This window comes from Ahaetulla prasina, chromosome 1 (genome assembly GCF_028640845.1).
Source record: "Ahaetulla prasina isolate Xishuangbanna chromosome 1, ASM2864084v1, whole genome shotgun sequence".
NCBI lineage: Eukaryota > Metazoa > Chordata > Lepidosauria > Squamata > Colubridae > Ahaetulla > Ahaetulla prasina.
The window spans coordinates 144,623,768-144,651,735 of record NC_080539.1 but is presented as its reverse complement, the minus strand read 5'-3'; the positions used below and the strand labels follow the sequence as shown (position 1 = coordinate 144,651,735).

Genomic DNA, 27,968 nt, shown 5'->3' with positions numbered 1-27,968 from the left:
CTAACATTTTCTTAAAAATTTCCAATGTTGGAGCATTTACAACTTCTGCAGGCAAGTGTTCCACTTACTAATTGTTCTAACTGTCAGGAAATTTCTCTTTAGTTCTAAGTTGCTTCTTTCCTTGATTAGTTTGCTTAACATGTGTGTGAAGACTGTAATTATGCCATACCATTGTAATAATGGTATTATTTTTTCCTTATACAAAGGGAAAGACAACTAGTGAGCGGAAAACTATTACTGTGCGTAAAAGATGTGCATAAAAGATGATAGTGCAAAGATTTGTGAGGTTTGAGGTCTTTAACAAGTCACTGAGAAATCTTTGAATGTGACAAAATAACACTTATTTCATGTTTGCTTTTGAAAATATACATGATAATTTTTTAAAAAAAGTTTTGAATATAGAACATTTTATGAAAATACAGTTACAGGTTGGTTGCTGTATGCAACAAAACAGTATATGCTGGAAGCAAAAATCTGTGAGAAAAGTAATTGAATGCTTGATGGATGATTCAACAATGAACAGGGAATAAGACAAGGCTTTGTGATGTGCTATGTAATACATTTATTGGTAAATATGTACTGAATGCTTAAGGTGTGTTGATTGGGGATGAGAATCTATGTGTAGTTTTCTATGCAGATGATGTAATGATGTTGACTGAAACCCCAAATGACTTAAAACAAACATTAGATATATTGCATGATGGAACAAGGAGTACGGATCTTAAAATAAATATCAAAGATGAAAGTAGCATGTCTAACAGATATGTTTGACTGAACAATTAGAACTTAGAACTTAGAATAACTTTATTGTCACTTTGAAGGTACACTAATCGGCATACATTAAAATGAAATTTTGTTGCATACAGCTCTCAAAGGGTCACCACTTCCAATAGACACTACATCAGGGGTAGTCAACCTTTTTATACCTACCGCCCACTTTTGTATCTTTGTTAGCAGTAACATTTTCTAACCGCCTACCGGTTCCACAGTAATGCGCCATGTATAGTCGTTTGTGCATGCCTCTCGCGCATCATGGATTGGGTTTTGGGGGGGGGCACCGGCTACCAGCTCTGCTTGTCTGTTACAGCTGGGTGGTGTGGGAGGAGATGCACTAGGTATTCTGGGATGAGGCTCTTTTGTTTGTGGTCACACTATAGCGCCATTTAGTTTCACTTACGTAATGTGAACTAAACTTATCCGCGGGTGATACAAATAGTATATTTTCAGAAATTTAAATTGTCACGGGGAATTTTATGAAAACCTAATGAAAATTATTTTAAATAATGCTATGAAAAGTTTTTAAAAAGTCAATTAATTAAAAGGAAAGTGCTTCAGTATCAGACAAAACCCCTACGTCCACCATGAAAGCTGGAATGCCCACTAGTGGGCGGTAGGGACCAGGTTGACTACCACTAAACTACATAAACACGACAAATAAATAAACAAATACAAAATTATGCATATACCCACATATATTATATGACACAGAAAAACAACACAGTCTAATTCAGATGTATACATGTACATCTACAAGAAATGAAAATAGCTATATAAAAGAATTGTTTTGCCTAATTTATTATATAGAAATGAGAACTGGGTAGTGAGGAGAAACATAAAAGGAAGTCGGATGCGATGAAAAGAACATATTAAAAAGGCATACAGTAAAACAAGAAGAAAAGGTCAAGAAAAAATGGTGCTGAATGAATGTGGACTGAATACAAAGATGAGCAAGCAGCTCTTAAAAGGATATTGCCTGGTCATATAATCTCTCAACAAGAAAATTGCCCAATTGTTTAGCCTCTAGATAGACCGATCCATGTTGGCTCAATCCATCCATCACTTCGCAAGTTATCTAACCCTAATTCTAAATCAGAGCAAACAAAATTCTTGAGATCAGTTCTCATTGAATTCCACAGAACAGCAAATGCCAGTTAAGGTTTAAAAAATGGATGTCTACAATCCAGGCAATCACCCTCCTGGAGAAAGATAAATTAATGCCCAACATGACAAAAGTTGGATAAACAAGGGCACTTGACAACCATCAAAATACTTTCAAATTCTACCTTTCCAAATCTGGGCCAGCGTTTTTCAAAAAAATATATAATTTCTTACCATCCACATTGTTGCAAGGCAGATATTCCAACATTCTTTTAACTGAGTGCGCCTTCCCACATGGTGACAAGTTCTAGTCCATTTTTCATATATTGTTATACTGTAAATCAGTGGTAATCAACCTGGTCCCTACCGCACACTAGTGGGCGTTCCAGCTTTCAAGGTGGGTGGTAGGGGTTTTGTCCGATACTGAAGCACTTTCCTTTTTTTTTTAATTTAATTGACTTTTTAAAAAAAATTCATAGCATTATTTAAAAACATTTTCATTAGGTTTTCATAAAATTCCATGTGACCATTTAAATTTCTGAAAATATACTATTTGTATCGCCTGTGTGTAAGTTTAGTTCATGTTACGTACAGTGCGACCGCAAACAAAAGAGCCTCATCCCAGAATAGCTCACACATCTCCCCCCACACCACCCAGCTGTAACAGACAAGCAGAGCTGGTAGCCGGCGCCCCCCCAACCCAATCCATGATGCGCAAGAGGCATGTGCAGACCACGATACATGGCACATTACTGTGGAACTGGTGGGCGGTTAAAATTTTTTACTACTAACAGAGATACAAAAGTGGGCGGTAAGTATAAAAAGGTTGACTACCCCTGCTGTAAATTCTGCAAAATATTAGGACTTCTTATATTCTGCCTCCAATATGTAACTTTCCAGGAAGCCAGATAATTTCAAACTACTTCCTTACCTGTTTAGTAGTCAAATGCTATGCTGCCGAAGTTAAGGAAAGTCATAACTGGTCGCAGGAATTATCTTTTTTGCTTTTTAATCACTTCAAGTTTATGTGTTCATTCTTGCTTTATGTGACATATATTTTTCCTTGATAGCATTATTTCAGACATACTTCCCAGTTATGAATATGTCATTTCAATAGCTTATGTGTTACATGCACTTTTATTATATAGATTGTTTATTTTGTTAGTCTTTTACCTCACCTATTTGATTTTACATTAGTATTATATATTTGAATTTTTATTGTTCCTTGACCAAATAAACATTATTTTTTAAAATCCCTAATCCTGAAATTATTATTTTTTTAAAAATTATATTCTGTCTTCTTCAGGATTCTGTAATTTCTTCTTTACAATCCTGTTTTTATATATGAGGCAGTGGTCATTAATTCACAACATATTCCTGTAGGAATGAAAGTAGCCATGGTAACTGAAACTGTTTCTCCTTTTATATGAAATACTAACTTTAAACTTTCAGTTCTCTTATTGCTGTAATATTTTTTTTCTGCCCTTTAACTGGTCCTGATAATAATCATGAAATTTAGTATATTTCCAATTATTTTAACATGATTCTAACACCCTTTTCATTCTTATTTGATAAACCTCCCACTATGAAATTTATTTATTTATTTTTAAAGTTCAATGGATGCCCATTTTATCAAGGTAACTCTTGTAGGTAAACAGTTATGGGCAGTGGTCTAATCAGTCCTTCTGTTCTATAAAAATGGTAAGATAAAATCTGCACCCTTTCTACTTTATTTTCATAGTGTACAATATATTGTATTGTAAAAAGAATGATATATTTTCCTAGGCAGGTACAAGTACAAATTAGGTGAAACCTGGCTCAAAAACAGTAACTGTGAGAGGGACCTTGGAGTGTTAGTATACAATCACTTAAATATGAGCCAGCAATGTGCAGCAGTAGCCAAAAAAGTTAATACAATCCTTGGTTGTATAAACAGAGGCATAGAATAAAAATCACGTGAAGTATTAGTACTGCTTTATAAATCCTTAGTAAGACGACACCTAGAATCCTGCATCCAGTTTTTGTCACCACATTACAAAAAAGAGGTTGAGACTTTGGGAAAAGTACAGAGAAGAGCAACTAAAATAATTAAAGGCCTGAAGACTAAAACCTATGAAGAACGGTTGCAGAAATTGGGTACGGATAGTCAAGAAAAGAAGGCTTGGGGTGACACGATAGCAAAATTCCAATATTTGAGGGGCTGCCACAAAAAATAAGTGGTCAACTTATTTTCCAAAGCACCAGATGGCAATACAAGAAACAATGGATGGCAACTAATCAAGGAAAGAAGCAACCTGGAATTAAAGAGAAACTTCCTGACGGTGAGAATAATTACTCAGTGGAACAACTGGCCTTCAGAAGTGGTGGGTGCTTTATCACAGGATTTTTTTAAGAGTAGATAGCCATTTGTCTGAAATGGTATAGAGGGTCTCCTGCTTGAACAGGGGGTTGGACTAGAAGACTTTCAAGGTCCCTTCCAGCTCTATTCTGATTGATTGGTCTAAGATACTTTTATTTCCATATCAGTTAGGTTGTTACATGTACACATTTACATAGATGTGTAATCAAGGATATATGACCATGCAAAAAAACAAAGGGAGGAGAAGAGAGGAGAGGAGAGGTCAAACATAGTCCACTCTAGAGGTGGGTTTCAGCAGGTTCTGACCAGTTCTGGAGAACCGGTAGCGGAAATTTTGAGTTGTTCGGAGAACCGGTAGTAAAAATTCTGACTGGCCCCGCCCCCATCTAGTCTCTGCCTCCCAAGTCCCAGCTGATCGGGAAAAAATGGGGATTTTGCAGTAACCTTCCTCTGGAGTAGGGTGGGAATAGAGATTTTACAGTATCCTTCCCCTGCCACGCCCACCAAACCACACCCATGCCACGCCCACCAAACCACACCCACAGAACCGGTAGTAAAAAAAATTGAAACCCACCACTGGTCCACTCATATCAAAATACAGAGGTCCTTAGGCAGCACTGAAAATCAAGCAGAGGTCAAAAAGTACCATAGGCTAAATGCTGTACTTATGGAAAGCCTATCTCATGCTTTTACTCGGAATGACTTTTGACAGTGGTGGAATGTGAAGGCTTCCCTTAAAGATTGCAGGGTTACTATCAATCTATACTGAACTCAATATTTAGTTGTTTGGATATGACACAATGAAAATAACAATAATAATAAAAAAACCTACTTTTTCCAAGAAAACAATTGTTACGTGTCCAATTCTCAAAAATTCAATCTAGTGATAAAAGGATGATATATGCTAATTAAGCAGAACTAGCAAAGCAGAACTAGGCACTCTTCCTAGTATTTTGTGTTGTTAAATGATTGTTCCAGTGTGTGGCTATCAATACATTTCTCCAGAAGTTGTTGGATTTTCTAGATATTCTAACCAGTACCCATCCCTTCAACATTGAAGCAAAGCCTATATATTACAGTGTTTTTCAAAAATAAGTGACACTATCCTGTCTCAGTTGTAAAATACAACAAAACATTTCAGAAACTCTCTGTTTATCTCTAGCCACCCTAGTAATGCTTAAATAGAGGGAAAAAATAACCATATACACACACACACACACACACACACACACACACACACACACACACACACACACACACACACACACATATATATAATGGGGAATTTAATTTCAAGCAGAAGTTGAAATAATAGATTTAAACTATTAGTGATGACAAATATTTAAAAGAATCAGTATAGAACAAAAAGATAAGAAACAAATAAATAAATAAAATAAATAAGAGGCATGTATTGAATCATGTAGTAACATAAAACAATGGAATTTTAAATCACATTCTATGGTATTATTTTCTACTTATCTAGTTTATGGTGAAATAGTTAATTCACTTGCAATTTAAGATTTCTACACACTGTATATTATTGTTACTAATTAATTTATATCCCAAATTCTCTGTGCCTCATTTCTTATTTATTGCAACCAAGTGTATAAAGTTATTCTTATTTGATTTTCAACACCATTTTAAATTTAAAGGTAACTAGCCAGACAACAGAGAATAATGTCACCTAATGCTGCAGTGACAAAACTTTCCAATTGGTTTTAGAAGTTTAAAGATAGGCCCAACTGCAGGGATGCCTGAGGATATATCATTTACTCTCCACAGTGACTACTGGTTATCATGGCAAGGAAAGTTTTAATTGGGAAAAAATACTCATGAAATTATTAAGACATATAGGCACAAACACCAAGAACCCTGCAGCTGCAGATGTAACCTTGACTTTACTTCAAATTCAGAAATAATACTGAAGAAATACACATTTTATTTTTTGTTCCAATATGTTTGTGTTTGAACTTATACAGAGAAATCCTGAGTGTGTCTGTGTCTATATGTGTGTATGTGTGTGTATGTGCATTAATAACAATGGATGATATAGAATATGCAAAATTTTTATATCTTTCTCTATTTTCAAAGATGAAAAAAATAAACAATTTAAGGTACAACAAGGCAAAGTTGCATAAATATGGTGACACCATGTTTTACAAGTTTTCCTTGTGGTATTTTTTGTATTTTGAAATATCCTAGGAGTACTTAGTTTATTTCTTGGTTATCATAAGTTAATAACCAACTCTCCAAAATGATTTCTATGGGGGGAAATAAAAATTGTAAATAAACATAATGTAACTGTTAAAAAGAGAGGGAAAAACCCTCATTTGCTTATTACTCTCATATATAGAGAAACATGATATATATTGTGAGCTAGTTAAGCTATTCCAGTAAGGGAGGGAAAATTAATTTTTAGTGCACACTCCAAATTCAGGACAACACTACCATGCTCTAGAATGCAGTAGCACAATGTATAGCCTAAATTAAAAACTCATTGAAAGCATTGGGCTTAATAGATCATTACATTGGTTTTACTTCCATAGGTTTCTCTAAAATTTCTCTACTCTGTTTGTGGTTGTTTATATATTAATGCTTCAAGGTCTTGGTGACCACCTTTAAAGCGCTCCATGGCATTGGGCCGGGTTACTTACGGGACCGCCTACTGCTACCGAATACCTCTCACCGACCCGTGCGCTCTCACAGAGAGGGTCTCCTCAGGGTGCCGTCAGCAAGGCAATGTCGTCTGGCGGCGCCCAGGGCAAGGGCCTTCTCTGTGGGGGCTCCCACCCTTTGGAACGAACTTCCCCCCGGACTCCGCCAGCTTCCGGACCTTCGGACCTTCCGCCGCGGGCTTAAAACATATTTATTTAATTGTGCAGGACTGAGCTAGGTTTTAAATTCATGGGTTTTAATTGGGTTTTATTTGTATATTTTAATTAACGGGCTTTCAAATAAGTTTCTTAATTGTTTTTATTCTGTATTTATATTTATATGTTTTTAAATGCCTGTGAACCGCCCTGAGTCCTTCGGGAGATAGGGCGGTATATAAATACGATTAATAAATAATAAAATAAATAAATATATATATATATATATATATATATATATATATATATGTGTGTGTGTGTGTGTGTGTGTGTGTGTGTGTGTGTGTGTGTGTGTGTATGTCTGTCTGTCTGTATGTATGTGTGTGTGTGTATATATATATTTGTTTTCTGTGTATATATATATTTGTTTTCTGAGGTTTTCACGGGTGTTTGTATATAGGTCTTTGGTTGTTCGGGTTTTCTCCCGTGTAAAATTGGAAGTGTCTTGGCGACGTTTCGACGTTACACCCCAAAATACAGTTCACCATGGAAACAGAAGTTAATAAGCAACTTCCCTTCCTGGATGTCTTAGTCTACAGAAAACCCAATGGCTCCCTAGGACACACCATCTACCAGAAGAAAACACACACAAACCGCTATCTGCACGCACTCTCACACCACCACCCAGCACAGATCAACTCCGTAGCCAAGACACTCATCTCCAGAACAAAATGCTTAGCTGATGAACAACACCTAAAACCCGAACTAGACACTCTCACTAACATACTAACATCCAATGGATTCCAAACAAATAAGATTACCGAGCTAATCCAAAAAGAACCCCCCACTAAAATCCAAGACAGAGAACAAGAAAACGGCACAGCCCTCCTCCCATATATAAAAGGCACCACAGACAGAATCAGCAAGATCCTCCATAAACACAACATCAAGACAGCATTCTGCACAAACAGAAAAATATCCACCATCCTAAGAAACCCCAAAGACAAAATTGAGTTAGAAAATCAAGGAGTATATGAAATCCCATGCACCGCCTGCCCCACCACATACATTGGACAAACCAACAGAAGAATAAGTGCACGCATTGAAGAACACAAGAACTCATTCAAAAAAGAGGAACCAACTTCTTCCCTGGTCCAACACTTTAAAGTCACAGGACATGATATTGACTTTAAAAAGACCAGAACTATCGCCAAAACTTTATTATTATTATTATTATTATTAATCGTATTTATATACCGCCCTATCTCCCGAAGGACTCAGGGCGGTTCACAGGCATTTAAAAACATATAAATATAAATACAGAATAAAAACAATTAAGAAACTTATTTGAAAGCCCGTTAATTAAAATATACAAATAAAACCCAATTAAAACCCATGAATTTAAAACCTAGCTCAGTCCTGCACAATTAAATAAATATGTTTTAAGCCCGCGGCGGAAGGTCCGAAGGTCCGGAAGCTGGCGGAGTCCGGGGGGAAGTTCGTTCCAAAGGGTGGGAGCCCCACAGAAGGCCCTTGCCCGGGGCGTCGCCAGCCGACATTGCCTTGCTGACGGCACCCTGAGGAGACCCTCTCTGTGAGAGCGCACGGGTCGGTGAGAGGTATTCGGTAGCAGTAGGCGGTCCCGTAAGTAACCCGGCCCAATGCCATGGAGCGCTTTAAAGGTGGTCACCAAGACCTTGAAGCGCACCGGAAAGCCACAGGTAGCCAGTGCAGTCTGCGCAGGATGGGTGTTATCACGGGAGCCACGAGGGCTCCATCTATCACCAGCGCAGCCGCGTTCTGGACTAACTGCAGCCTCGGATGCCCTTCAAGGGAGCCCCATGTAGAGCATTGCAGTAATCCAGGCGAGGCGTCACGAGTGCGTGGTGACCGTGCATAGGGCATCTCGGTCCAGAAAGGCGCAACTGGCGTACCAGGCGAACCTGGTAGAACGCTCTCCTGGAGGCGGCCGTCAAATGGTCTTCTAGAGACAGCCGTTCATCCAGGAGGGCGCCTAAGTTGCGGACCCTTTCCGCCGGGGCCAATGACTCGCCACCGATGGTCAGCCGCGGATTAAGCTGACTGTGCGGGATGCGGCATCCACAACCACTCTGTCTTGGCGGGATTGAGCTTGAGCCTGTTTCTCCCCATCCAGACCCGTCGGCCTCCAGACACGGGACAGCACTTGATAACCGTTGGGGTGGTCCGGTGTAGAAAAGTACAGCTGGGTGTCATCCGCATACAGCTGATACTTCACACGAAACCACTGATGATCTCACCCAGCGGCTTCATGTAGATGTTAAACAGGAGGCGAGAGAATCGACCCTGCGGCACCCACAAGTGAGGCGCCTCGGGTCGACCTCTGCCCCCTGTCAACACCGACTGCGACCGGTCGGAGAGATAGGAGGAGAACCACCGATAAACGGTGCCTCCCACTCCCAATCCCTCCAACCGGCGCAGCAGGATACCATGGTCGATGGTATCGAAAGCCGCTGAGAGGTCTAATAGGACCAGGGCAGAGGAGCAACCCCTATCCCTGGCCCTCCAGAGATCATCCACCAACGCGACCAAAGCCGTCTCCGTGCTGTAACCGGCGCGGGAACCGGACTGGAGCAGGTCTAGATAGACAGTTTCATCCAGGTGCAAGGGAAACTGATATGCCACCATACTCTCTACAACCTTCGCCGCAGCGAAGGTTGGAGACGGGACGATAGTTACCTAAAACAGCCGGGTCCAGGGAAGGCTTCTTAAGGAGGGGCCTCACCACCGCCTCTTTCAAGGCGGCCGGGAAGACACCCTCCACCAAAGAAGCGGTCGTAATCGCCTGGAGCCAGCCTCGTGTGACCTCCCGAGTGGCCAGCACCAGCCAGGAGGGCACGGGTCCAGTAAACATGTGGTGGCATTCAGCCTACCCAGCAACCTGTCCATGTCCTCAGGAGCCACAGGGTCAAACTCATCCCAAACAATATCGCCAAGACCACCCTCGAACATCTCACCCGCATCACCGCAATCTTGGTCCAACCCATCCCGAAGCTGAACGATTTTATCGTATAGATAACCGTTAAACTCCTCAGCACGGCCCTGCAGCGGGTCATCCGCTCCCCTGATGTAGGAGGGAGCGGGTCACCCAAACAGGGCGGCTGGGCGGTTATCTGCCGATGCAATGAGGAGGCGTAGCTCGCCTCGCTTCCCTCAATGCCACTAGGTAAGTCCTAGTATAGGACTTCACTAGTGTCCGATCAGCTTCGAGCGGCTGAACCTCCAGGAACTCTCTAGGCGTCTTCTCCGGCGCTTCATCCTCTCAGCTCCTCGGAAAACCAAGGGCGGTTGGGACCTGCGCCGGGTCAGAGGCCGCAAAGGCACGACACGGTCTAAGGCCCCGCGCGGCCCGTTCCCAGGCCGCCACAAGTTCCTCAGCCGAGCCGTGGGCCAGACCCTCAGGAAGCGGCCCAAGCTCCGTCCGGAACCCATCAGGGTCCATCAGGCGCCTGGGCGGAACCACCGTGTCGGCCCCGCCTCCCTGCGGTGGTGAATGGCGGTCAGAAAGTCTAAGCGAAGAAGAGAGTGATCTGACCATGACAAAGGTTCGATGACTATTTCCTTTAAGTCCAGATCTCTCAACCACTGTCCAGAGAGAAAAATCAGGTCCAGAGTGCCACCCCCAATGTGAGTAGGGCCATCAACTACTTGGGTCAGATCCAAGGCCGTCATGGAAGCCGTGAACTCCCGAGCTGCCGTCGATGATGAGCGGAAGATGGCAAGTTAAAGTCCCCATGACTAAAAGTCTGGGGTCTCAACTGCCACCCCAGCCAGCATCTCCAGGAGCTCGGGCAGGGCAGCTGTCACGCAGCAAGGAGCCAGGTGCGTGATCAGCAAGCCCATCTGACACCTCGACCCCATCTCACAAGAGGATTCGCACCCGGCAATCTGAGGTACAGTGGTCTCCTCGGCTCTAGACTCTCTCTAATCACAACCGCCACCCCCACCCCTACCCTGGGCCTCGGCTGATGGAATGCACGGAAACCCGGCGGGCACATCTCTACAAGGCACGCCCCTTCAGTGCCCAACCAGGTCTCCGTAATGCCCATAAGGTCCATGGAACCCCCTGTATAAGATCACAAACAAGGGGCTTTGTTCACCACAGACCGAGCATTGCACAACATCAACGAAGGCCCAGGCTCTGAGGATCCTGACCATCCGAGGCAGGAAAAGTCCAAGGGGTCGGAGCGTGATCGCTTTAAGACATCGAGCACGCGCTCCCGGAATTTGATATGACCCCTCGCTTCCGCCATACCTGCCCCTCCCACTTACCGTGTCAATAGGACCACCCTCACAGATAGGAACAGACTCCTCCCCCATAACCTCCGAACCTGATAATAAAAAACCGCCGCGAGCATGTGCAGGAACTGGCCCCTTACCCGACGGGTTACCCCCATTACCCGCCCTTACCCTCCCACCCCTTAAAAATTCCCTCTCTAAAAAACCCCACAAGCTCTTCTTTTTCGCATGCCACCTCTGTGGGTCCCAAGACCCGTCATGGAGGCCGGCCCTCGATAATGAGGAGGGCCATTCCTGCGAGGCGGGGGCACCTCGCAGGCGCAAGAGTTCACAAGCAGTATAATGCGTAGCAGCTGAGACTAAGAATCGGCAAAGTAGAGGCTCCATCTCCGGATGGCAAGATGATGACTGATGGTACTAGTCCAGAATGAAGGCATACAAAGAATGGAACAGCAATTAGCACCGAATGACAGTCAAGATGGTATTCTGTCCGGTGCCTAGTCCAAACATCCTGGAACCGGGGGTGAAACTGAACACTTTAACAACAGAATAATCAGAGAAGCCATTAAGATAGAAAAACGCCCACACAGCATGAACAAACGAGATGACACCTCCCGCCTACCAGCCATTTGGAAACCCGCCCTTATTGACAAACGAGTCCCTAACACGAGGAATGACACCAGACCCACACTCACAAGGTCCACACAGGATGTCACCACCGCACATCCACCCAGAAAGCAGACCCAAACCCACACTGATCATGAAGCACGACCAAGGACCAGAAGCCAGACCGCAGCTGCAACATTAGCCATTTCAAACCCCTCCAATCCATTCATGCAGCAAACTGACACCCACTATGAAGATGTAGCACGACCACAAAGCCAAACAACAGCTATGCAGCTCACCAGCTCAAATCCCCCTGCAGCACAGACTAGACTGAGCACAACCAAGCCCCACCAACACATGACACACCCCCAGCCAATCAGAGCACAGAAAACCCCCCATCCAATCAGAGCACAGCCAAGCTCCCACCCAATCAGTTCAAACCCCCACTAGCAGTTAAAAGGAAGAAACAGCTGCGATCACACATTGCTCCCAGAAGCACGAAGCTGAAGCCTGAAGATGACGAATGAGACTTCGTCGAAACGTCGCCAAGACACTTCCAATTTTACACGGGAGAAAACCCGAACAACCAAAGACATATAAATATTCAGCTGACATACCTTATCTGCAAAGAAAAGAATAGTTAACTAATTTGACTTGAAACAGTTGAAGATAAGAAATATCCAATGGGGTACAGCTGGCTTTTAAGAGAGGTTGGGGAGTGGGTTGCTCTATTATTAGAAGAAGAATGGAGAAAACACCATGCGTTGGTAAGAATTCCAGTTTGCACAGCCCAAGCCCCCAAAAACCCAAAGAGAAGGAGGGTGATATAGACTCTAAAAAAGAGTTGAGTTGGCAGGGCCAGCAGCATAGATCAGTTAGCAGGTTGACCAGAATGTTACAGAGACTCAGGCTATCAGCAGGAGTTCAGTGAAATCCAGCCAGTTCTATCCGGCTTGGGCGAACCGGTAACTGTGGGAGGCTCTCCCCATCCACGTGGATGTCATTATGTTGCTTTTTTGCGACATTTTAAGACTCTGTGCATGCACAGAAGGCTTTGCACATGCGCGCGCATGGCGCACACACATTGGCAAATTGCTTGGGAAGGTAAGTGAATTTTACCCCTGGTTCAGTGGTAGTATGAAACAAGGTTTGGGGAAACTGTTGTTCAGCCAACAGGTCAGCTGGCAGCAGGACAAGAAGTCTTTGGCTGGCAAGGCAGCTGGTACAACACACACACACACACACACACACACCAGCAACAGCAAGATTAAGAGCACCAAAGCAAAAGAGATTTGGGATGGCAAGTCAGCTGAGAGAGGATGATGTAGAAAGCAGGAGTGGCAGAAAAGCAGCAAGAAGGAGGTTTGCTAGCAGATCAGTTGGTGCAATTCAAGAGCAATGGTAGCAAGAGTTACCTGGGATAGGGGAACCCTTGATTGCAGCTAATCTGATAGGGCAATTGCTGGTTATTACCTTTAAATAGTTAGGTCCAGGGAATTTGAAAGAATATCTAATTTGATATGAACTTCCATTCTTAACGAGATTATGTGACGAAGTTTATCAACAATTGCTGTGAGCTCGTCTAGCAACAATTCAAAGCACAACCTCCTCTACTGTCATGCCAGTTTTTTGAAATACATTCCCAGACAAGAGTTTCAGGGCCTAATACCTTTATTGGGATTTTTTTAAACCATATAAACAGGTATTTTAGTTAACTGCCTTTAACTTGTTGATTAACAGCCTTCCCTTCCCTTCCCTTTCCCTTCCTTTTTGTATGAAAGCTCAGATAGTCAATGTTATTCCAAATAAAATAAAACAAATTACACTGAGATTTCTAGGAAAGACCAGATCATAAATCCTCCACATCTGTAGCTTTGCTATTAAAATGACAGGAATACTCACTTTCTTTACCACCAATTCTACTTAGGGGAGAAATATAGGAAAAAAAATATTATGGTATGTGATTATTTCAAGAAGGAAAAAAAATAATTCTGTCATGAAAATCTACATTTTTTTCAATAAGCCACATTTTTATAGAAGGTGCAGTATTTGCTTGACAATCAAAGTTTACTTTATTTCCATTATATTCTGAGAGTTTTCTACTGGTTTATATATATTTTACACCATTATTTATACAGGAAACCTGCAGATTGCCATGCATACCCCACATGCTTCATCTCTACCCCAAACATATCAATAAATATATATATATATAAACTACACTAAAACTGCATATTAACAAAGATATGCAACTGATGCACTTAAACAAACAATTAATCCAGAAAACTGAACTAGCCACACAACAAGATTAACACACTAATCAATAGACCCAACTCGATTGCCAGGGAGGAGCTTTTAGCAGAGAAACTGCAAAATCAGAACAACAGATTCCTGCTAGTTGTCACCTGTAGCTCACAGATCAAAGACATGATTGGGGTTTTTTTTGGTCAACTGTTTGGAATTGTTCAACTGTTTAGAATCCCCACCATATATCTGACATCAATACAATCGAGTGGGATCAGAAGTACTTCACAAGAAAAGTTTTGCACTCTTCTGTACACAATAGAATTCCTTATGCTATTAGGCTCAAAATTCTTGCTTGGATAACTTAGAACTGCGTCACTTGCGGTCAGACCTAGGTATTGCATACAAAATTATACATAGTAATGTTTTACCTGTAATTGACTTTTTCTGTTTTAATCACAATAATATGTGCGCGAACAACCGCTTTAAACTCAATGTAAATCGTTCTAAACTTGACTGTAAAAAATATGATTTCTGTAATAGAGTCTGGAATGCACTACCCAATTCAGTTGACTCAGCTACAAATTTTCACAGTTTCAGTCACAAATTGACTTCCATGGACCTTACTTCATATTTAAGTGGTCAGTAGAGGAGGCATGTATAAGTGCACTAATGTGCCTATAGTCCCTCTTATTGTATTTTGATCCTCTTATTCTTGTTCTCATTTTTGTTTGACAAATTCCAATACATAAATAAAATAAATGAATAATAAGATTCGGCCATATGACACTGCACTTTTTCATGCACTAGATGGAAGGACCATATTTGCAGCTACTTGCAGCATATTATAGATGCTGGATAACAAATATTTTTTCCAAAAATCTTGTATCCTGAAAATCTTTTGATTTTTATGATAGACCCCTTCAATTTGAACAAAAATATAATTTCAGAATAACTGTATCGTGTGGGAATCTTGACAAACATGAAATAAACTTTTAAAGACTGTTATTGTATGTATTTAATGTCAAGATTTAATGTAAAGAACTCTGAAAGACAATGGCTTCTGAGTTTTTTTTATGCAGAAGAGGTTTTTCTGGAACCTTGACATTTAATTGCATAATGTTTCTAACATGCTGCATACATTCAATAGGGCTAAAAGTGTTTTCCTGCTGATTTTCGTTTGTAATCAGAGCGTAAAACACTGCATCTCACTGCAGTGTCCAACAATAGTCAGCCAGCATTAATGAATTGCAGTTGTCCTGATTTCATTTTTCCATTGTGGCAATGTCCTGATAAAAACTTTCACCATGTTTATCACTGACTGCACCTAGATTTTCAGGAAGGAAGTCCAAGTGTGAATGAAGAAAATGAATTTTCAGTGACATGTTGTACATCATCCTGGTTTTGCATGCTGTCAACCAGCAGAATGTAGTTTGGTGCTCTGTAATTGCCAAGAAAATTTCAGTGACATTCTTGAATGATTTTCAGGTGATCTTCTTTGGTCCCACTAACAAATCTTTGAACTGCTTGTCACTGATGATATATCTGATCTGTGGACCAACAAAAATGCCTTCCTTAATCTTGTCATCAGTTATTTTTTGTGAAATATCTGTCTCAAATAATGAAAACTTTCACCTTCTTTGTTCATCGCTTTCACAAAATGTTTCATCAGCCCACGTTTTATGTGAAGTGGAGAAAAATAACTTAGTCTGGTCAACAAGCGGTTCATGTACCACATTTTTCTGTCCTGGAACCAAATTCTTTCAGAGTGACTATTTATTTTTAATGTAATGTAACTTGAGTGCATAGTTGTCCCATTCAAATAAGTAACAACAGTACTTAGTACATCTAAACCAGTAGTGGGTTGCTACCGGTTCTCCCCAGTTTGCAAGAACCGGTAGTAAACATTTTGAGTAGTTCGGAGAACCGGTAGTAAAAATTCTGCCTGCCCCGCCCCCAATCTATTGCTGCCTCCCGACTCCCAGCTGATCGGCTAGAAGGAAAAAATCAAGACTCACTTGTCGAAGAAGAGAAAAAAAAACCAATACATCATCCCTTTAAATCGAGAAGCCAAGAAGCCTCCAAATTGATCAGCTCGCTTCTCAGCCAGGAAATCGCTTGGCAAAGAAGAAAGGGGTGGAAAATGCTGTCGTTTTAAATTGACAGAGCAGCTAGACACTCCTTTCTCTGTCAGCTGAACAACAAATTGGATAAGTGGAGGAATTCTTATATGGTTCAATGTTTTTGAAGTTTTGGGGTTTGTGCAACATGGGCTTTGTGTTTCTAAAAAGGTTTGGGTGATTTCCATTGTGACATATCCTGTCTTGAATGAGTTTTCTGCCTGCTTGTAAATGGAGCTGAACTTCCGGCTTCCACTTTCTATAATCTCTGCTTATGAAGTTTCCTTTATGCAGCTGGCAGAAATGTGGAATTCCAGGCAGGTTCCTTACTAGCAGCTTGATTATTCCTTCATTATCTGAGATATTTTATTTGGGAAATGAAGAGGGGGGAGTTTGATTCCTTCCCAGAACAGATTAGTGGGGTGGGGAGAAAATGGGGATTTTGAAGTAACCTTCCCCTGGAGTGGGAGGGAATGGGGATTTTAGGCTTGCTGTCAAACATCAGCCATAATACTAATGATTGTTTTGAACAATATGCAGGTTGTATTACATGAATAGCTATTTTATATGTGAAATTATGACTGAAACTTATATAGGTTCATACTGTCAGGAAGTTTGTCCTTAGTTTTAGGTTGCTTCTCTCTTTGTTGAGTTTCCATCCATTGCTTCTTGTTTTGCCTTCTGCTGCTTTGGAAAATACTTTTCCCCCCCCCCTTCTTTCTAGCAGCCCCTTAAAAGACTGTTGCGTATCACACTCTTGGGCAAAGCATGTGAGCCATTTCCTCCTTTCAGTGGTCCATGAAAGTGCATCTATAGCAGAGGTCTCTAACTTTGGCCACTTTAAGACTTTAAGACGGCAAAGCTGGCTAAGGAATTCTGGGAGTTGAAGTCCATAAGTCTTAAAGTGGCCAAGTTTGGAGACCCCTGATCTATAGTATGTAGATAACAAAGTTGAAAAAAGGTGAACAATATTTTTGCAGAATTATAGATACGTTGAGGCTGGGTGTGACAAGGAATGGCTGGGAGGGGAGGGGCCAGGCGAGGTACCCCTTGACCTGAAAGACATTGAGTTGGCCATGCCTACCCAGACATATGACCATCAAGCCACACCCACTGTCACATGACCATCAAGCCATGCCCACAAAATAAGCCACTCCCACAGAACCGGTAGTAAAAAATTTAGAACCCACCCCTGATCTAAACTCCAATCCAAGAGCCGCTATTTTTAGATCTCCACAAATATTCCAGTTGTACTTGGTATACTGGATGTGCTTCAACAACAGTTCCATGTTTTTTTATGTTTATTTCATGTATGCAACATAGCCACCACCAGGTATTGAAGGACTCTTCAATTATTATTATTGTGTAAAAACTTAAGATTTCTAAAAACAGCATATGATAGGTTAAATTACAGGTTATTTTTGTGATTAGCAGTGATTAGCATATGTAAGATACTCAAAAGTGTTCAGGAAGCAATATCTTTGTTATCCTGTGTAACCACTCAACACAAAGCACATTTTTATAAGCAGAAAAAAACAATAGGATTAGAAACTTTTGAAAAAGGAGAAATAATGCTGGAGAAGTTCTGAATCCTAACTAATTTAAAAGAAGGTCTTCTTAGTCCCCACCATTCAGTAATATAGGAACAAAATTTAATTTATTGTGTTAATGTATCCTGCAATTTATAATGTAATGTTTTTCTTTTAGTGTGTCTGAAAATATTTCTATGAAAGACTTAATGAATAAAACAGAAGAATAAATACGTAGTAAAAAATATTGTTAGCAAACTTTAGTTTTCACACTTAAGTTAGCTCTATGACTAACAAAACCAAGATTTCTGAGTTTTAGGACTTTCAGAGAAAGAAAGAAAAAACTAAAAACAAACCCAAAAAGTAGATCTGCATTGGAAACATGTTGTTTTCTAAAAAAACCAAAATACTCCAATGTCAAGTTCAAAGTGTGATTTTGCTATTGCAGCCATTTTTGCTTCTCAACTTGCCACAGAACCAAGATGGGGAGGAATCAGGTTTGGAATGCCAGTTCCAGGCAACAACAAGAAATCATCCCGTGTGAACCAAGACCATCTAACCAGATGGTCAACAAAGACTTGGAAGACTTTCTAAAACAATATTCAGATACCTAATTAGACAATGTGACCTGTACTAGTGGGAAGAAAGGGAAAAACTATTCTTTAACTGTACGAAACCACGGAAATTAAGCAGAGCTGGTTCTGCTCTAATGTTGTGCCGAAATGATGTACTCAATAAAGCTTTGCATTAAGAGTTTGGATCGTCTCGTCAAGTGCTTGCTAGGCTGGGTTCGTCAGTCGGAACCCTGACATCCAAATTATATCTCACATAACAGAAGAAAAAACACAAACCTTATTAGAACAAATAACTGCTTCTAAGAGAGCACTTTTTTTGGTGAGAACAGCATAGTGAAAAAATACCAATATCCTTCAGTCTTGATTACACATCTGAGCTGTTTGCTAGTGCTATTTTTTTAAAAAATAAAAAGAACACATTGCATGAATCTAGAGAAAAATAGATTCAAAATAGCAGAGTTGAGGGATAATCTTCACACATTCCCTCAAAAAGCAACTAATAACAGACAATTTAGAATTACTGTTGTAGTCATTAATAATTATGGTGATCAGTGTGTGTGTGTGTGTGTGTGTGTGTGTGTGTGTGTATGTGTGTGTGTGTGTGTGTGTTTGTGTGTGTGTGTATTCTCATTGTGCTACACAATACCTTATTAATTGTTAGGTTGAAAAGCTGAGGAGGAAAAAGAAGAGACATTCCATTTAGACTCAAAGCTTTCCAAGAGAACTAATCCATTTAATAGTTTTCCAGCTACCTCATCTGCACTATGTTGAACTGTTTGGAAGAAGATAGAATAAAAATTTATTCTGGAAATGAAAATGACAAGTACTTTTTTAAAAAAAATAAAACTTCTCATAACTTTTCGCCTGATGGTAGAAGGAAATCTACCATCAGTTTTAATATTGAGCCTTTCTTCTATTTTGATTGTTGAAGTTAGAGACCAAGGTCCCCAAACTTGGCAGCTTTAAGACTTGTGGACTTCAATTCCCAGAATTCTCCAGCCAGCTGTGCTGCCAAGTTTGAAGACCTCGGTGAGAGGCCAATGAACCTCAGTAACAGCAGCATTGCCAAAATACAAATATTTATTTTAACAGAACAGTATAATATTAAATATTTGATTGTATAAAACCTACACGTACATTACAAATCTGCAGGTAATTACTGTATTTAACAAAGGTTGATATACTATCTATTTTTTAGATTTATATCCCACTTTTTTATACATGCAACTCAAGGTGGTGAACATAACTAATACCTCTTCCTCCTCTTATTTTCCCCACAACAACTTTGTGAAATGATTTGGGCTGAAAGAGAGTGACTAGCTCAAAATCACCAACTGGCTTTGAGTCCTAAGGCAAAGACTTACCATTTCCTGGTTTCTAGGCCATCAACTTAACCACTGCACCAAACTGTCTCTCTCTCTTTTATTTACATTGACTGTTATGTTCACAAAACAATGTACTGATATTGGAAATTATTTTTAAGCATTATCTTTAAGATTCTCTTTTTCCAGTATTGAAAGCAATTAAGAAGCAATCTCATAAACACAGTAGGTATTAATAATAGTTCTTAGGATTTTGTGTTAAACATTGCTCATAGCTCAGTTGCTTTTTTGTAACTCTGTTTTTCCCCCTTCCCCTCTCACTTACTTGTATATGTGAGATGAAAACCTTGGTCTGTATCTGATCCGTTACTGTTAAACTCTATCCATAAATGGTTAGATGTGCTATTGAGAATGAGTTCTAGCAATTCCATTTTTGTAAAAGTTCCCAACAAACGTGATGAACTGTCTTTTCCATCATATACCTATAAAATAAAATATAATAAAGTTTAACACATTTTTAAAAAAACGTATTTTAAAGCTATTGCAATCTAACAGATGTTCATGTACATTTAACTAAAAACTATCAAAATTTCCAAACAAAACATAGGAAAAGAGAACAATCCTTTTCATTGTTTGCCATATACTGGCTATGCAGCTCATTTATATGATAACACATTACTTCCCATTCAGCCATTTTTTTTAATAAAAACAAGTTTGTATTTATGGCTCAGTTCCTTGTCATTTATCAATTCCATCTCCTTCTGTCTTCAGAATCCACTTCGGAGTTTTTGTTTCAAAAGTTTGAAAGTGCTTTTGTGAAGATTCTTTTTCTAAACATATTGATGGGGGAAGGGGGGATAACATACACCCCTCTGATCACCACTAAATGAATTAAAAAGAATTAAAGCAGCAACCCTGGCAAAAACCACCAAATTTATTTTTAGTATTGGCTTGAGAAACTTGAATTTATTTTTAATATTCTAAATTCATGCTATGCTTTTATAATGGCTAAAGTCACATAGAAGGAATAAAGACTAAACTTCTGAACAGTCATGGGGGGAGGGAACTAAACTTCCAAACTAAGAACCACACTGACATGAATGTTTCAATCATATGCACATTTCAAAGACCATTATTTGAAATGACTCAATTTCTCTTTGCCCTGATTAAACATTTTTAATACTTCTTAATTTCAGTTGCAAGAACATAAAATAGAAAAGTACTGGATAAAATAACTACATCTATCTATGGTTCCATTTTGATCTTCATCTGACAATCGAAGCTGGTCTATGTTATCAGCAGGTTGGAAAGACACTTTGGATATGTTTGTATGTACAATTTTGACATGTATATTATCAGCCAAATTTTAAATTAAATTTATGCCTTCCTTTGGAGGAAAGAATCTAGGTTCAAAATCCTATTACTGCTGAAGTCCACACAAACAAAGAGAGAGAAAGAGAGAGAAAATAATACATACATGAATGAACTACTTTTGAAGTCATTCTTCACAAAAATTAGTCCATAAATAGGAACAATGTTAAAATAGTTTTATGTGGCTGAATAAAAAAAAAATCACACACTTTTAAAATAATATTAGGAATGAATGAATTATAACATGAAAATTTCTCCGTATAATTTATTCAACATTTTGTTTAAGGAATTTTCTTATATACAAGACATTTATCTGATGTAGGTCCCAATGAGACAGTTCTACTTTTCGATATCTGTGTATTGTTTTATTGTACAGTCTGTTTCATTTTTCATATTTATATTCATAATTCATTTCTGTGCCATTTCCTCATTATTCCAAACAAAAATTTCTACTACTGTAGAAAACACTGCCTTCTTTCTTTGCCTTGCTTCTGCATCCCCTCCCCACCATCACAAATATGTGAAAGTCTCAAGAGCTTTTCCTGCAGTGAATGTACTGGACAAATCACTTCTAAACAGATAATTCAGTGATTCTATAGGTACTTTAGTGCCAAACCATAAAGGGCATTACATCGGCTCCTCATTTAGTGGCTGAGTTCCATTCCAATAGCCAATTCCAAGTGAAATGGTCACTAAGTGAATGACAGAGAGAGAAAGACCAAAGGTGCTTTCTCAGGAGGCAACTGGACTGTCTTGTTTTTTTCTTTCTTCTTTGAAGACATTTCACTTCTCATCCAAGAAACTTTTTCAGTTCTTACTGGATGGTGGGGAATGGAAGGATTTATACTCCTTGCAGGCAGCTGGTCATTTGCATTGTTTAAGAGAGTTGTTGAGGCCACTTGGAGGTTTATCTGTGTCCTCAGGGTCACTTGAATAGTGCAAATTGGTGTGGAGCCTTCTTGGCTGCAGGATGTTTCTGCCCTGTGTCCCGTCACTGTTGAAGAGAGGCATAGGCTGTTGGGGATGAGTCTCATCTCAAACGGAAGTGCAAATGGTTCCTGTAGTCTGCAATTTTTCTGGAAATCTGTTTATACTCCCACACCATTATAAAGGTGTTCATCCCAAAGTACATAGCCAAAAATCTATGAAGATTCTGTCATCCAGGTTATGGTTGTCTCAAAGATGCTTTTTCAGGAGGCAACTGGACTTTCTTGTTTTTTTTCGTTCTTCTTCGAAAACATTTCACTTCTTGTCCAAGAAGCTTCTTCAACTGTCTGCATGGAGTATAAATCCTTTCATTCCCCATCATCCAGTCAGAGCTGAAGAAGCTTCTTGGATGAGAAGCAAAATGTCTTCAAAGAAGGAGGAAAAAAACAAGAAAGTCCAGTTGCCTCCTGAAAAACCACCTTTGGGACAATCTTGACCTGGATGACTGAGAATCTCCATAGACTTTTAGGGAGGGGGGGGGGCTCAAAGATTACTGGTTGCTGCCATCTCATTCAAATAATTCTCTACACCAGCATTACTGTCAGTGAGTGCATTGCTGCAGATGCACTACATTTGTTAATGTGTGTAGTGCTTCAAAAATAGGTTTATTACCATTTAGTACCATCATATTTGCAAATGGTTGCAAACCAAGGTAACTGCTAAATGAGGAGAGAGTCTATAGAATCACAACAGATACTTCAATTTGCATTTAGAAACCTATTGGCAGCCAGCACAGTGTAATATGCTCTTGGTGGTTAACACGTACTGAACCCAGGTGGCCACTGGCTTTTGTACCAGTTGTAGCTTCCAGGTGGTTTCCAATAGCAGCCCCATTTAGAGCTCAGTGCAGTAGTCCTGTTGTGTGATGACAAGACCTGGAATCACTCTTATCCTCACATATTAGAACTGCAACTGGCTGATGCAACCCTGGCTGCTACAACTGGCTGATGCAACCCTGGCTGCTACAACTGGCTGATGCAACCCTGGCTGCTACAACTGGCTGACACAACCTTGGATATGGCCTTCTCCTCCCCAGTCATGAATTGAAACTCCAGTCTAGAATTAATACAGGAAGTGTAAACTTAATTGTTAAATTTATTTCTCTGCTCATTCCCCCCTCAAAAAAAAGACTCTAGAAATCTTCAAAAGACAACAAAATAACAATTGAAAACATTGCACAAATGGTCATGCCAGTTGAGCATGATGAAACATCCTAAGACTAATAATGACCACACGGATTCAGAAGTGGGTTGATATGATTTCCTGGCCTTGTATCTGAGGAGCTAGGTTTTCAGGGTTTTTTAAGATGATGGCTGGGGTGTGGATATACAGATTTCAAGGAGAATGTTATTGCAGATGGTAGGTGCTGTGAAACAGAAGGTATACTAGTATGAACTAGTACAAAGTTCCCCAACTTTTTCGGCTTTGTGGACCATCAGAATGGGGGATGGCTCCACAAATAGAGTACATACACGTGGTCACTCACTGCTCACACGAGTGGAGATTTATTCATGCACGGTCACCCGTCACTTCCGCAGCCCGCTTCTGAAAGGCTCAAGGCCCAGTAATGAGCCACAGCCCGGAGGTTGGGGACCCCTGGACTAGTATACTAGTCCATATTAAAAACAATAGCATTATTTAAATATCCTTGAGTGTCAAATATTGCCAATATTTAAAGCTTAGTTGGGAACAGTTTCAATACTATAAGGTATTGCCTTATACTGGTCTATGACTATAATAAAAAGGATCAAGTCTAGCTCAGTCAGAGAGACTAATTCAGCAACAAAGACAGTAAAGGAGAGGTAATTGATAATGGGCCAAAACAGACAGATCTCAGATGGAACTGAAGCTCTGTTAGAATGTTATATAAAAAATTACATTATACAAAAACAAAGAAAGAATATTAGCTATAATTTAAAAAAAAACATAGGAGTTTTGATGAATTAAATAAATCTATAGGAGTAGTATTAAAAGGTCAGAATATAAATGGATCAGTAAAACAGAATAAAATGTATAAATTCAAGAAATCTGCAGGTAAGCTAGACCATTAGGAGGAGATAAAATCCACCATGGAAATCAATGCAAGAAGTTTTGAATTATGCCTTTCTATAATCCCAGTTATTACTTTACTGTTTCTTTTCTTTTTTTTCTTTTGCGTTCCACTTTAATGGGATTGGAGTTTATAGAAATGAGGGAAAGAAAGCCAGTCTTGAAAGATATCAGTGCAAAGATTTTCAAGCTACAGATACCCTTCAAGTTTCAATGGCAATTAGGACCAGATTATGCAGTATGTTGCTAAATCTGTGAAACCACATGGCTGCATCTCTTAATGACATAAATTTGGGCAGTCCCAGTTGCTGTTGTTACCCAGAGATCATATGAGTGGTTAAGAGAGAACTATAACTGGAGTTCTAGGAAAGCAAGCTGACAGGCAGGGTTCAAGAGTAGGCACTAATGTGTGCAAGTGGGCCAGCAAGGGTCATTACAGAGCATAGGGTAGCAGACCGCCATTGGAGAAAAAGTAGTGGGAAGATTTGTGGCTTCCCTACTGGCTTCCCATTGACTCTGTTTGTGGGAAATTGGCAGGGAAGATTGCAATGATGATAATGTAATTTTGACTCACTTTAACATTGTAAAATCATAAGCTTGGTACCCTGATGCCCGGCTTGTGATCACATAACTGTGGTACACTGTGATGGCTGCATTTTTACAGACCAGTTGTAAATCCTTCTTATTCAATGCTGTCATTAATTTGAATGGTTGCTGGACAAATAGTCATAACCAAAGGACGATTTGTACATGTTGTTTTCACTTTAGCAATGTTTCTGTAATCTTCCCAGGAATCTTTTGATTGAGTTTTTCCAGTTCTACTATTTTTCAGTCTCTCCAGTAACTCTGGCTAATATATTAAAATACGTATATGTGCATCTCTCAATAGCGCCAAAATAGGCAAGGGGAAGGTACTGCTTATAAGGATAAAAGACAGGGAGAGACATATTATTTATAGTTACAAAAAATGTAATTATTAATGATTATAATTAATAGTTTGCAGGTGGGGTAAATGTATTAGAGAGAAGACTAAATAATTGAAGGAGGCTCAAATAAGAGTGAAAATGAGAAAAAAGACCTTGTACAAAAATGATCACATGACAACAAATCTATATCTTTCTTTCTCACAGAGATGCAGACCTGCAGCCATTCCTGAAAACCTATTCCTCTCCAGGCTTTTCTAAATTTAGGTTTCTTGTCTTGACCCTAAATTTATGCTGTCCCAGTTGACAGTATGGGTTTTTAATCTAGACAAAAGGAGAAAAATATTGTATGACAGATTATGGAAAGTAGGTAAGTTTCTGTTTCTCAAATTTAGCAAGGAAGTCAGGACAGAATACGTTATTACCCAGTTGGCTTGGGGCTACTCTCAGGACTCTTGCTTTCATAACAAAATGAGAGAAAGAAATACCTTGAGGAAAAGTGGGTATACATTTAACTATTTAATGGTTGCTTTCTTTATACTGGAATTTGAACAGTGTATATGTTGCATTGTTCAGAATGACTTTAAGGTACCTGCCCAGTTTTTGTACTTTGAGGCAAGCTATAAATATTGTAAATAAATAAATAAATAAAATAAAGCAAATATCAAATGTCAGTAGGACAAGGACTGAGAAGCTACAATAGATTGTACAGTTATTTAAATTACTCTTTACATTATAGTTTTTTTAATTTGATACTCTCCAGGTGTATTGGGATACTTGATTTCATGTACTAAAACTCAGAAAATATGCTGAAATAGGATTGGATGGATTTTATTATTGGTGTGAACGTGAGTGTGTGGTTTAACATTTACCTTAACAGTATCACCATCATGCAGCTTAAAGGTTCTGGCTCTTAAGTGGATGCCTTTCCCAGGTTCAGTTTCAATTTTATAGATGCATTCATGGTTGTTGTCATAGTTAGATGGAAAATTTGGTGATAGTAATGTTCCTTCATTCCCAGATACACTTGCTCCACATTCAGCTAAATAAAACAGACATATTTATAAACAAAAATGATTAATTATCTATTTCAAAAGTTTTTTTTAAAAAAAACTTGAGTATTTTCAAAACTATAAAATATCTTTTCTGTATGTAAGAAAAGTGTAAGTAAGGTAAGTATAAAATGTTATTTGCTAGTAGTTTGCTTAGAGCCATTTTTTATTTTTACTCTTTGACATAACCAGTACCATTTTCTTATTAACAAGTTCCTATATTTTGATCAAAATTAATCAATTCTTTGTATTTGGATGGTTTTCCCGTCGTTTCTTTTCTTTTCTTTTTCAACTGCATTTTGTCTCACTATACACTTTAAAGCAATGACATTAAGGAAATGTACACATAAAAGTAATGTTAATGAATATACATATATAGGTAGTCCTCGACTTACAACCGCAATTGAGCCCAAAATTTCTTTTGCTAAGCAAGACATTTATTATGTGAATTTTGCTTCCTTTTACAACCTTTCTTACTACAACTGTTAAGTGAATCATTGCAGTTAAGTTAGTAACAGGGTTGTTAAATGAATCTGGCTTTCCCATTGACTTTGCTTGTTAGAAGTTCTCAGAAAATGACCTCAGGACACTGCAACCATCATAAATATGAGACAGTATCTGAAGCATCTGAATATTGGTCACATGACCATAGGGATGCTGCAATGGTCCTAAGTGTAAAAAACGGTCATAGGTTGTTTTTTTCACTGCTGTTGTCATTTTGAACAGCCACTAAACAAATTGTTGTAAGTTGAGGACAACCTATAATTGTTTCTAAGCATTCAAGAATAAGTAAACAAGAGTAAAGATGACTTCCTTCTATTCAGTTTCAAAAAAGAAATGGGCTAATAGTGCAAAAAAAAAAACCTGTTTAATACTAATAATAACCTTTATTGTAGTTGTGAAATGTAAAATTTGTTACTACCAGTTCTGTGGGTGTGGCTTTGTGGTGGTGAGTAATGTGCCTGGGTGGGCGTGGCCACCTTTTTTTTTTTAACTTTTAAAAGCATGTTTTCTACAACTTCTTCGGTCAAAGAGGTTGCAAAAAAAATGCTTTTAAAAGGCTCTGGCGATCCCAGCTGAGTTGCTTGATCATCAGAGGAGCCTTTTAAAAGGATTTTTTACAACCTCTTCGGCCAAAGAGGTTGTAGAAAAAATGCTTTTAAAAGGCTCCCCTCATGATCCCAGCTGAGTTGCCTGATCGTCAGAGGCTTTTCTTCTCTTTTAAAGGCCCAAAAAAAATGCTTTTAAAAGGCTCCGCTGATGATCAGGCAACTCAGCTGGATCCTGAATTTTTAAAAGCATTTTTACAACCTCTTCAGCCGAAGAGGTTGTAGAAAAATCTTTTAAAAGCATGTTTTCTACAACTTCTTCGGTCAAAGAGGTTGCAAAAAAAATGCTTTTAAAAGGCTCTGGCGATCCCAGCTGAGTTGCTTGATCATCAGAGGAGCCTTTTAAAAGGATTTTTTACAACCTCTTCGGCCAAAGAGGTTGTAGAAAAAATGCTTTTAAAAGGCTCCCCTCATGATCCCAGCTGAGTTGCCTGATCGTCAGAGGCTTTTCTTCTCTTTTAAAGGCCCAAAAAAAATGCTTTTAAAAGGCTCCGCTGATGATCAGGCAACTCAGCTGGGATCACCAGAACCTTTTAAAAGCATTTTTTACAACCTCTTCAGCCGAAGAGGTTGTAGAAAAAATGCTTTTAAAAGGCTCTGATCATCCCAGCTAAGCCACCAAAGAAAAAATGGTTTTAAAAGTAAAAAAAAAGCATCTGATGATCCTGTGGCTCAGCTGGGCATGGGGTGGTCAGGGATTTTCTCTGAACCTCCTGCCACCATCGCTACTGGATCATGTGATCCGGTCCGAACCGG

At 39.4% G+C, this 27,968-nt stretch overlaps 1 protein-coding gene across 1 annotated transcript in view; it reads right to left on the bottom strand.

The window, feature by feature from the left end:
* Positions 1-27,968, bottom strand: part of CSMD1 (CUB and Sushi multiple domains 1) — a 1,133,931-nt gene that overhangs the window by 193,737 nt on the left and 912,226 nt on the right. The window contains exons 22-23 of the mRNA XM_058177365.1: positions 25,924-26,093; positions 20,047-20,203 (exon numbers count right to left, since the gene is read on the bottom strand). Of these exons, the coding sequence (XP_058033348.1) occupies positions 20,047-20,203; positions 25,924-26,093 (327 nt within the window). The remainder of the gene's footprint in view (positions 1-20,046; positions 20,204-25,923; positions 26,094-27,968) is intronic.